Genomic DNA, 13287 nt, shown 5'->3' with positions numbered 1-13287 from the left:
CCTCCAGAACGGTAGCCGAGCGTGCTGACCATTGCACTACGGAGGCGGATATATATATATATATATATATATATATATATATATATATATATATATATATATATATATATATATATATATATATATATATATATATATATATATATATATATATATATATATATATATATATATATATATATATATATATATATATATATATATATATATATATATATATATATATATATATATATATATATATATATATATATATATATATATATATATATATATATATATATATATATATACCTATATGTATATGTATATTCAAATTGGTTGTGTATTTTATATTTTAAAATTATCATTAACACTATAGTTAAAAAAAACACATTTTTTTATTTATGATATTTTAAGCGTCCAAATTTAGTTCACAAATTAACACAGCCTATTCTAAATAAATTGTGGATAATAAAACAAAACTGGTCTTAAAAAAATACTGAATTAAATTTGAAAAATATATTTTCAGACGTCTCCAAGTATGTAAAGTAATTCGGGAAAGAATCTTGCATATACATATTTCATCAATGTAAAGTGAAAAACTTACTTCATTTAACCAACAGATGTCGCCGTAAAAGTAACATGCTGTTGATGTTTTCAACTGTCGCATAAATAAAACTTCCAAAATTTTAGTTCTTAATTTTTTATTCGGCCGATATTTTCAAACAAGTAACCAATTATTTGTGAATATTTTAAATTTCATTTTTAAATTACGGATTTATATCTATTGTATGGAAAATAAAATAATATATTTAAAAATAAAGAAAAAATATATTAACATATCGAAACATATATTTAACATGTAAGGTATCTTTATAAGAATTTTATTTAAGAAAATTGTGCAATATTTAAAATAATTTGTTAAAATGAATGAAATTAGAGTGGATAAATATAAAAGGGTGAATGAATGGAGATTTGATGAATGTTTTAACGAAATTTTATGAAAATTTAACAATTTTAATAAGTATGAAAGGAAATATTTTTAAAAAATATAAAGAATTAAAGATGTATAGAAATAATGTATCTACTTATAAGGTATTATTTTAATTTAAGGGAAAATATAAAGGAGTTTCATGTAAGATTGAATAAGTTTGAGAAAATAATCAAAGAGAATTTAAGAATGTAATAGAAAAGAGTATATCGCTCACTCCTTTCAAGAACGTCATAAATCAAAATTTGTCAATTTTCAATTGTGCATGTTTTCGGAATGCCCAGAAAATGTACTATATCCCAGCAAAAGAGGCATATTTTTAACTTAATATTTATCCGCTACAGGGCAGAAAGTGTTGATTTTGCATTTTGAAGAAAAGGTATTGTTTAATTATTTTTTTTTAAATACTAATTATTTTTCAAATGGAGAAAAAACCTTCAGGTTTTACCTAAAAAGATCTGTTGCACAGTAAAAAGTTCACTAACTTGCTTGGTATTTATTTTTAATATATTGTATTATATTTTTAAACATTAAAAACGTTCTCCTGCAAAATCAAGTTTTTTGATTTATGACGTTCTTGAAAGGAGTGAGCGATATGTGATGAAACTAAGAAAATGTGAGATGAAAGAATGCACTACTAAGAGATTTTATTGAAAAAAGAATGTAAGAAAGTGTGAAAATATATAAATATGTATTTACGTATGGGTGGTAATAATGAATTCATTAATTGACTCAGCAGTCACTTTACGGAAATATCTATCCATTTAATATAAAATAATTTAATTTGAAATACATGGCAAATACCGATATTTCTTAAAATCTATTATGCCACGTGTTTCGTTGCATTCTGCATCATTTTCAAACAACGTAAAATAATGCGGAATGCATCGAAAGAAGTGGCACAGAAAATTTTAAGAAAAAGTGGTATTTACCAAGAAAATTAAAATTGGTAATAATCAAAGTAACAAAGAATGCTGGAATACTTGAAAGAAATACATTGAGTAAGCGGGATTTAAAATATATATATATATATATATGATACGGTAAGAAAGAAAATGAATGTAAGAGAAAGATATTGAAAGTAAGTGAGTGACAATGGGTCAATTTGAATGTAAGACGCAGAAAAAGTGAAGATAAAATAACATGAATGAGGGGGAATGAATGTAGGAACGAAGAAAGCGAGAATATAAGAAATTAATGTAAAACCAAAGGAAATGCAGTGCAAGAAAACCGTGTAAGAAAATAGGAATGAGCAGAGTTTGAATGTGAGATTCAAGAATGCAAAGAATAAAGATAGAAGTACAGAGTATGCAAGGGAGAAAGAGAGAAATGTTAGGAATGAAGTTAGCAAAAATATACAATGAATTAATAAAATAAAGGTTTGGTAGTGTCATGAATCGTATTATAAAGCAGGAATGAGCAGAGTGTAAATGTGAGATTCAAGAATGCAAATAAGTGAGATAGGAGAAAGATAAAAGTACAGTGAATGTAAAGAGTGAAATTTTAAAATTTACATTATTAAGTATATTTTGTGAATATGTGTATGTTAACTCGTATATGATAGTTAGGGATATAATTTAATTTTAAAAGTTGATATTTTAATTTTTTAATGGTTTAATAAAACCTTACTGCAGTGAATAAGACAATAAAATTGTACATACACTAGGATTAAGGATATAATAAATAATAAAATTAAAATAAGTTAAAATAATAAATATACTTAATAGTAAGAAAAATGAATGAACGAATTATCATTTTAGTATTTTCAATATTATTCATATTTAAAGCATTTACTTTGTGGTTAGTAATTTTTACTTATGTATTTTTTTACAAAAATGTAAATAAAATTATTATATAACCACTCACCTTATATACTCACGGTGAGTGGTTATATACTAATTTTATTAACATTTTTGTAAAAAAATAAATAAGTAGAATTATTATTTTCTCACTTGAGTAAAAATTTACAAAACTTTCAGTATATTTTATGTAAATTTTTGTTCACAAATCTTGGTTTCTCTACTCAGGATTTTTTTTTAAATATTGACATCTCAAAATAGATGAAGAAGAATATAGAAGTCTAAGTATTTACATGGCTTTCAGTCTGTCATAGGCTGGTTTAAGCGATCATTTTACACAAATATAACACCACATAACACCACCATTCCACCCATGATTGATAACCACACTACCCTGTTTTTATAACAATATTTTTTTGATAGCCACGCTATTTCAATGAGCTTTAAAAATATTCTAAATCATGTATTCAGGCGTCTCCCAGTATGTTAAAAAATCGTGAAGGATCTTGAATACATTTAAAATAAAATAAGGCTTCTTTTAAATAAAAACCTAACTCTACTGTATATGCTGCAAAAAATCCAAAAAAGGATTTCCAAAAATTTAGAAGTGTGGTTGTCGATCATGAGCAATAATAGGCTCTAATAAGTGATCAGATAAAACAGCCTATGACGGGTGGCAAGCCCTGTAAATACCATGACTTATTCTCATTCATGTATGTGTTTTGAGATGTAAAAATGTAGTAAATAATTATTTATACAGCATTTTTCGGAATGTTTAAGTATACTGATGGGCTTTTTAGTGTGGAGCAATATCATACAACTAACAAAACATACATTTTACTTTGTAATAGAGACTTGTTATTACATATGAAATAAACGGATTTAGTTTATGTATTGTTTTGAGTTTCGTTGTGATTTGTATGAAAAGTTGTATGTACCTAAAGATTAGGTTAGTTTATTATTTAGAAAATAAGTTAGGTAATCTAAGGTTAAGTTTTGTCTATTTTACTGAGGGTTAAAAAATAATTCTCATATTAAATTTAGTCAAACATTTGCTGAATAATAATTAATTAAAATATTTTATTTATTGTTTCGGCATTAACTTTGTGGTAAGACATGTTACAATGATTAAAGAAAACACTTGTTTTTTACTACTTGAGTTTTATTGTAGACTACATGTTTTAGAAGTTAAACTTCCATCATTCAGGTCTGTATAATAACTATACAGTTATTATACAGACCTGAATGATGGAAGTTTAACTTCTGAAACATGTAGTCTTTAATAAAACTCAAGTGGTAAAAAACAAGTGTTTTCTTTAATCATTGTAAGATTAGGTTAGCTTATTATTTAGAAGAAAAGTTAGGTAATCTAAAGTTAAGTTTTGTTTATTTTACTGAGGGTTAAAAAATAATTGTCACATTAAATTTAGTCAAACATTTGCTGAATAATAATTAATTTATTTTATTTATTGTTTCGGCATTAACTTTGTGGTAAGACATGTTACAATGATTAAAGAAAACACTTGTTTTTTACTACTTGAGTTTTATTGTAGACTACATGTTTCAGAAGTTAAACTTCCATCATTCAGGTCTGTATAATAACGTTATTATACAGACCTGAATGATGGAAGTTTAACTTCTGAAACATGTAGTCTATAATAAAACTCAAGTGGTAAAAAACAAGTGTTTTCTTTTATCATTATAATTAATTTATATGATTTTTTATTATACATAGTTATGCTTGAAAACGAAAAAAAAGTAAAGGCATTAAAAAAAATGTAAGCTAACTTCTTCTTATTGCTACATTTTCTCGATTTATTTTTATTTCCAGCTTAAATTTTTACGTCAAGCTGCCAACTTTATGTAATTAAAAGCTAGAAATACGTAAAAAGTAAGCAAATTTACAACATTTTGAGTGTGTCCAAATACTTGTTCACAAATCTGGATTAATAATTTAATTAAAAATTAAAAACAGTATCCAATTGTTTTGTGCCAAATTTTCCACAATTTTTAAAAATGTATTATATTATATAACCATGCTTTGCCAATAAAAATATTTATTATTTGAAAACATACCTGTTTTTTTTAACGTTACTCATTTGCTATCAGAAATCATGTCGCTCACTCCTTTCAACAACGTCATAAATCAAAAACTTGATTTTTCAGGAGATCGTTTTTAAAGTTAAAAAATATAATAAAATGTATTAAAAATAAATATCAAGCCACTTATTGAACTTTTTACTGTGCAACATATCTTTTTAGGTAAAACCTGAATGTTTTTTCTCCATTTGAAAAACATTTAGTATGTTTAAAAAAATAATTAAGCAATACATTTTCTTCAAAATGCAAAAACAACACTTTCTGCCCTGTAGCGGGTAAATATTAAGTTAAAAATATGCCGCTTTTGCTGGGATATAGTACATTTTCAGGGCATTCTGAAAACATGTACAACTGAATATTGACGATTTTTGATATATGACGTTGTTGAAGGGAGTGAGCGATGTACGTTCCCCCCCTTACATGCTGTGGATGCTCCGCATCCCTTGAATTATCCGACTTGATGTTATAATATTTCATGATACAAAAATTAAAACATATGTAATATAAATATTACATGTGCGAAATAATTCGGAATGAATATCTATGTTCAAACGGAATAAGCTTAGTAAATACTTCACTAATTCCTCAACTGATGGCGCAAAATTCACAAATGTATCGAAAACCTTTCTGTTATGCTGGAGGATCTAAGGCCATTGCACATATGGATATAAGTATACAGTACCGTTCGAATTAATGTGAGCACGAGTAATAATTTGAAGAAATCATGAGGTGACTGTAGTTGGAAAAAGGAGCAGAGTAAAACCGAGGAAAACTTGGCATGATCAGGTATGTCAAATACTAGAAAGCGGATAGGTTAGGTGTCAAAACGATGTATGATAGATGTTCGAATAGTGAAATAAGGAAGGAATGCAAAGCTGAGACAAGCATTATCGATAAAATTAAGAAAGGTGTGTTTAAGAAAGGAGATGGTTTGTACATGTGGAACGAATGAGTGAGGAAAGAACGGTAAAACAAATTTATGATGCGAATGTAGTTGGAAAAAGGAGCAGACGAAGACCGATAAAAACATGGGAGGATCAGGTAGGTATGCCAAATACTCGAAAGCGGTCAGGTAAGGGTCGAAATAATCGCGCGGGTATGTATAAGGAGAAGCATGTATGTGGAAGAGGTGAAAAATGTTTGCAATGACAGATTGGTGCTGCGTTCTATTCTCTCTGCCTACCCCTGCGGGGGAGGTGAATGATAGTTAGTAATTAGTTGGTTAGTAAAATGTAAACACGATCAGTTTCGATAACAACAGATATTCCCGAAACATGTGGAACGAATGAGTGAGGAAAGAACGGTAAAACAAATTTGTGAGGCGAATGTAGCTGGAAAAAGAAGCAGAGGAAGACTGGGAAAAACTTGGCACGATTAGGTATGACAAATGCTTGAAAGCGGTCAGGTTAGGAGTCGAAATAATCGTCGGGTATGTATGAAGAGATGCATGAACGTGGAAGAGACAAAGAATGTTTGCAAAGACAGAGTGGTGTGGCGTTATATTCTCTCCGCCTACGCCTGCGGAGAAGCGGCATGATGTTTAGTTTATTTATTTTTTAATATTTAATAAATGAGAAATATTTGTGTTTTTATTTTTTACACAAATATTTAAATTTATACTATTTCTGTGATCCTAGCGGCTCATTATTAGAAATAGGTATCAAATTGTGGTAGAGTGGGTTCGAACCGAGAAACTCTGACTCAAGAGTCCGTGACACTAACCACGGGACCACAACCCAGTACCCAGTACTATGTACTTCTGTCCAGATTTCAAAGTATCGAGTGTTTTTGTCTAGAATTTTTACGAGTAAATCCACTCACGAGTAGGCAAAGGCTATAAAACTTAAAAAGTTGAAGCCTGAGTAGGGACATGATAAGCGGTGTTGTCTCAAGATTCCGCGAAACTAACAACGGGACAACAACCCGAGATTTAATTTTAATTAATATATAAATTAAAAATAGTTCATATACAGTATCATTCATCAGACATTTAAAGGACACATGCAAGGACATACAAATAAATAAATAAACGATACAAAAACTTATCGAACCACCTGTCTGTGTACTTATACGAGTATTGAAATGGGAGCTTTTGATATAAGTGGCTTATCAATAATTAATTATTATTTCTCTTCCGTTCGGGAAACTTTTTCAATAAAAGCAGATACGATAACAAAAGGATTCTATTTATCGTTAATAAATCATTGAGTAATTAACCAAAATGACGATATTCTCAAACTGTGGGAGAAGGTTCCCCCATAACGATAAGTTCTACGAAGGGCTGGCGCCAGGCTCATGGGAAGATACAAGCGGATTACGCAGATACACAAGATTTTTTTTTGTAGTGGTTGTTTTTTTTTGCATTTTTGGATCTCATCAAAGATGAAGAAGAATATGGAAGTCTGGGCATTTACGGGGCTGACGACCGTCATAGGCTGGTTTAAGTGATCACTTTACACACGTGTAACATTCACCAATTCTACCCATTATTGACAACCACACTACTCAAATTCTTGGAAGTTCTATGTACATGAACCAATTTAGAAACCTTGTTCTTGAATCACAAGAACTTCACTAGAGACATCTAAAGTAAAGTAAGCGTGTGTAAAGTGATCACTTAAACCAGCCTATGACGGTCGTCAGCCCCGTAAATGCCCAGAACTTCCATATTCTTCTTCATCTTTGATGAGTGTCAAAAAATAATATGAAAATAACTCCTGTAATTGGAGATAATCCAGATTTTGTGAGCAAGTATTTGGACACACTCAAAATATTGTAAGTAGATTCTTTTTTTTTTTAAAAAAATGTTAATAATATTAGTATATAACCACTCACCCAGATTTTTATGTCTACCGGTTTCGAGACGTACCCGTCTCTTCGTCAGGACAATCACTATTACAGCATGCAAACAATACCACCCTTCACCACCATAGCACCATTTACACACTTAAAACTACACAAAATGTTTAACATATGCGATTCTTGGTCGACCCGAAGCACTTTAGTGCATGTTTAACCTCGGCTCGTAACGCATGTCTGTGGTGAAAACTGTAGTGCCTGTTGGTCTTCGGCGGAGTACCGTTTGATAAAAAAAATGTTTTGGTAAATCGTTTTTTAACAGCACCTAAAATACACAACAAGGTGCAATCTGCTAGTACTTCAACATTTTCCGTGAAAATCGTGTCCAGAAGACAGTTGGAATCACGAGCGGAGTCTGGCGAAAAAAAATTGGACTTTGGAGGATTGGAAGAAGGTCATATTCTCCGATGAATCGAGGTTTAATTTATTTGGACCAGATGGAAGAAAACTAGTGCGTGTAGTTTGAAAATATATATACTGTAACACTTTTTTGTTAATATTTGTTTAAAAATTCATAAACATAATTAACTTTTTTGCAGAGAACCACCAAGCCGCCTTGTGCGTCTTGTCGGTGGAGTTCTTTTTGTAAACGTTATTATTATATTCTTAATATTATTAATTTTTAAAGCATTTACTTTATGGTTAGTCATTTTTACTTATTTATTTATTTTTTCACAAAAGTAAATAAATACTTTATTTAGTTCTTGACGAAATACAGTGTTCTACTCCCATATTTATAATTAATTCTTGGGACCATCAACCCTTCGTTGTGGGTAAATCGGGTACCATGGTTGTGTACTAGAAGATTTTTATGTGCTAGAAAATAAAATTATAAAAAAACCTTGTAACTATGTATTTTACAAAAATGTAAAAACATAAAATAAAAACAAAAATTAAAATTTTAGAACCTGTGGTAACCTTACTATGATATTCAACGTGATTTGTCAGTCATTCGTTAAATATATTATTTTGAGTATAGGTATGATTGGTATAAGATAATGTAGGAAATATTTCATTTAGAGACCAAAAGTAAGGATAACTAGACAGAGCATCAGGTTCACGATTGAAAAATAATAATGCTGATTTACGTTTGTTCAAAATATTAAATCCCCTAAAGTTATCCACCGATTGCTTTGAAGTTTCGTCACAACGTTGCATTTGAAGACGCGCGTGTTTTAATATGATTTTTCTTTAATTTCCGTTTATCTAGACTGAGCCACAGATTTACACGGCCAGGTACAGCAAGTAATTGATAAACTTCAGTTTACAACTGCGAATTTGATTCCAGTTAGTCACGCTCAGATAATAAAAACTTATCTGCAAAATAATATATAATTTTTAAAATTTTATATATTTTTTATTTTGTCGAAATGCTGTTTCGAGAGCAAATCGCAGGTTCGGAAAAGAGGTTTCAATCTACAGAATTCATTACCTATGTAAGTATTTTTTGTAAAACTATTTTCATGTCTTTTTTTGATTTTTGTCAATTGTCATATGAAATATTACATTTTTATAATTGTCTATCATCACTTATTTTGTCCGTCTCGCTTCAAATATCCTGTATTTCATAAAATTTATTTTTTGCTGTCTACCTCAGAGCACGTATTTACTATACCTAGTGAAGATCTTAAAACCCTTATCCTCATCCGATGGTGCATAGGGCACTGAATCATATAAACGCATTGTTATCTTGATCGTTAACACAGGAAGGAAAGGTGATCAGCCCTCCACTTCACGTACCAGTCCAGAGAAAAATTTAATAAATATTAGAGTGAAAATCATCAGTATTTATTTTGAGCCCCCTGGGAATCGAATCCAGTACGTTAGCCAAATGCGCTGACCACTACACTACGGAGGTGGACATATCGCTCACTCCTTTCAAGAACGTCATAAATAAAAAATTGTAAATTTTCAGTTGTACATACATGTTTTCGGAATGCCCTGAAAATGTACTAATTTACCCGCTACAGGGCAGAAAGTGTTGTTTTTGAAGAAAAGGTATTGTTTAATTATTTTTTTAAATACACTAAATATTTTTCAAATGGAGAAAAAACCTTCAGGTTTTACTTAAAAAGATCTGTTGCACAGTAAAAAGTTCAATAAGTGGCTTGATATTTATTTTTAATACATTGTATTACATTTTTAAACTTTAAAAACGTTCTCCGTGACGTTGTTGAAAGGAGTGAGCGGTCATTTTAGTCTACTCACATTGCCAAACCATATATCGCTCACTCCTTTCAAGGACGTCATAAATAAAAAATTGTCAATTTTGCACATGTTTTCGGAATGCCCAGAAAATGTTCTATATCCCAGCAAAGGCGACATATTTTTAACTTAATATTTACCCGCTACAGGGCAGAAAATGCTGTTATTGCATTTTGAAGAAAAGGTATTGTTTAAGTATTTTTTGAAATTTACTAAATATTTTTCAAATGGAGAAAAAACCTTCAGGTTTTACCTAAAAAGATCTGTTGCACAGTAAAAAGTTCAATAAGCGGCTTGATATTTATTTTTAATGCATTGTGTTATATTTTTAAACTTTAAAAACGTTCTCCTGAAATTCAAGTATTTTGATTTATGACGTTCTTGAAAGGAGTGAGCGATATATAGGAGGTGGAAATAGTTGTATGAATTAGTTATATGCACGAGTGTTGTTGTTACGTTTTCCGTGTTTTATTGGCAGATCGAAGAGCTGATGCTGAGCAGGCAGACGGAGCTGAGACAGAAGGAACTGGAGACCAGGTCGGGGAGACCAGACTACGGATGGCTGTCGAGCCGGAAAGAGGAATCTGCGAAGATCAGCCAGGAGCACTTGTCGCAGATCAGAGTCTTGGTAAATAAGGTGCGTACGGTACTTATCGTAAACTAGGCATGATTAAGTATTTCAAATACAGTGGAACCCCTTATAACGAGCATAATTCGTTACAGCATCTTTTTTCTCTTTATTTTAAATTCTTTTGCATTACACGACATAATTTCAAATACAAAAAATATGAATAAAATATAAATATAAAAAAATCCACAAAGGCATGGCCTGTGTTTGGGTATACAATATAATTTTTTTAAAACCCTTATCCGCACCCTATGGTGCATAGGGCGCTGTATAATAATAAACACAGTGTTATCTTGATCATTAACACATGAAGGAAAGGTGATCAGGGCTCCGCTTCAGGTAATATTGAATAAATATTAGAGTGAAAAAATCACTGATATTTATTTGACCCCCCTGGGAATCGAACCTGAGACCTCCAGTGCAGTAGCCGAGCATGCTGACCATTACACTACGGAGGCGGACAATATAATTTAGGTCATAGTAAAGCGTATAAGGGTATGGGTATTATAAGTAGAACTAGAATAATAGTCTTGTCATAAAATACAAAAAAATACTTGACCATCAAAAAACTAAAATTATTACTATTATATTATTATTATAAAATACGTGTTTTTTTTATTTATATATTTTTTTATTTGCATAAATTGTTTACATTTATTTAAATCACAATTTTAAACATATTCCAAAAAAATTGCAGAGACCCACCAAGCCACCTTGTGTGTCTTGTCGGTGGTGTTCTTTTTGAATACATTTTTTTATTGTTTTTAAGCATTTGAACCTAATATACACACAAAAAAGAGAGAAAAATTAATAATATAAACTATTTTACAATTTTCATAGAATTAACTCTTGATCATTTACCCATTCCCTTATTTTGCCTTTGTTCCATATTTTATTTTAACCTCTAACATCCGTCGGCAACAAATTAAAACGGAACGATATATTGCAGTGTTGGACTCCCATATTTATTGTTAATTCTTGGGACTATCAACCCTTCGTTGTGGGTAAATCGTGTATCATGGTGTTATATAATATACTTTATGATAAAATAATATATTTTATCTTTTTAAATAGGTATATTACTGGTTGGAAAAGTACTAATCTAAACAAGGATGAAATATAAAATATGGAATTATGCATTAGTCTGAAATATTGTAATTATTATTGCTTTGGAAGTGACATATTCGATATGGTCCGCGAAATCATTGCCGAATCTTACTCGTTGCGAAACACTCGCTAAGCGAAACATTTTTTCCATGGAAATCAATGTAAAATACGATAATGCGTTACATGCCAAAAGAATACTTATTTCTTTATATTTATTTTTTAACGTTTATTTTTTTTTTAAATTACTAAAATTAAAATTACAGTCCTAATTAATTAAATTACTTCCGATTTCTTCTTCACCTATATTGAGATATATATATATATATATATATATATATATATATATATATATATATATATATATATATATATATATATATATATATATATATATATATATATATATATATATATATATATATATATATATATATATATATATATATATATATATATATATATATATATATATATATATATATATATATATATATATATATATATATATATATATATATATATATATATATATATATATATATATATATATATATATATATATATATATATATATATATATATATATATATATATATATATATATATATATATATATATATATATATATATATATATATATATATATATATATATATATATATATATATATATATATATATATATACATATATATTTATAAACATCTAGGCTTCCTGACAGATCTGCTCTTGCTTAGCATTTTTTTTTAACTAAGTTGCGAAATTTATTAAAAATGTGAAATAATGTAAAATTGTATCCCGATTTTATTGTGAATTTGCATTTAAAAGCTTTCAATATACCTGTCACTGCCAATCTAAATAAATAGAAGTTTGTAAATCCTTCACCAAATTTTATAGAAGTACCCCGGTGCAGGCAGTGAAAGGGATTAGTATTTAGTTTAATTAGTCAGCTAGATCCGACTCCGTCCCGACGTTGGCCGGTACACAGACGCCCACAACCCCGACCAGCACAGCAGACAGACACGGAACAATGCAAAGACATTTACAGAGAATGGTCAGTCATTGCATTTCCACTCAACCTATGTTGAGATCTGAAAAAGATGTATTGTTATTTTTATTACTATTGCACAAAATGTTTCTTTATGTGCAATTTCCAGATGTCCTCCGAGGAGTGCGCCACCGCAGCCGTAAAGGCCGACAGCATCCTCGCATCATCAGGCCGGCACCTTGCTGTCCAGGACATACCAGCTCTGGTCCTGGAACTCCTGGGAAGCACGGAGACTTGTCGTCTCCTCGCCAGCTGCAAAGGATCCACCAAAAGCAGAACCGTCACTTTCTCCTTGCCAGAAAGAGAAACTCGAGTTTTTTTCGTCGGTAAAAATGTGTTGAAATCCTAAATAAACGTATGAAAATATATTAAAATTACATCCGCATAGTTGAGTACTTTTTATTTACCCCTTATTCACTCCATTTCCTACGAAATACGGGTTGGCGTCCCAGATTAACAATAGATTAATAATGTTTATTATTAGATTAAAACCAATATTTTTAGCTTTTCCACTTTTTTATTTGACCAGCGACCGGGTTTCGTCGTTACCGACATCATCAGACATCGAC

At 29.8% G+C, this 13287-nt stretch overlaps 1 protein-coding gene across 1 annotated transcript; it reads left to right on the top strand.

Moving 5' to 3' along the window:
• The first annotated feature begins 8795 nt into the window (after nt 1-8795).
• Nucleotides 8796-13067, top strand: LOC148302721 (uncharacterized). The gene is made up of 3 exons (XM_088271147.1): nt 8796-9167; nt 10415-10573; nt 12828-13067. Exons 1-3 carry the CDS (start codon nt 9102-9104, stop codon nt 13065-13067), a joined length of 465 nt encoding a protein of 154 aa, XP_088127273.1. The 5' UTR covers nt 8796-9101.
• The last annotated feature ends 220 nt before the right edge of the window (nt 13068-13287 follow it).

Source organism: Brachycentrus maculatus, unplaced genomic scaffold (genome assembly GCF_059751285.1).
Source record: "Brachycentrus maculatus isolate JH-2025_06_01 unplaced genomic scaffold, ASM5975128v1 h1tg000420l, whole genome shotgun sequence".
Classification (NCBI taxonomy): Eukaryota; Metazoa; Arthropoda; class Insecta; order Trichoptera; family Brachycentridae; genus Brachycentrus; species Brachycentrus maculatus.
The sequence above is the reverse complement of the archived record's forward strand: the minus strand, read 5'-3'. Positions and strand labels throughout refer to the sequence as shown.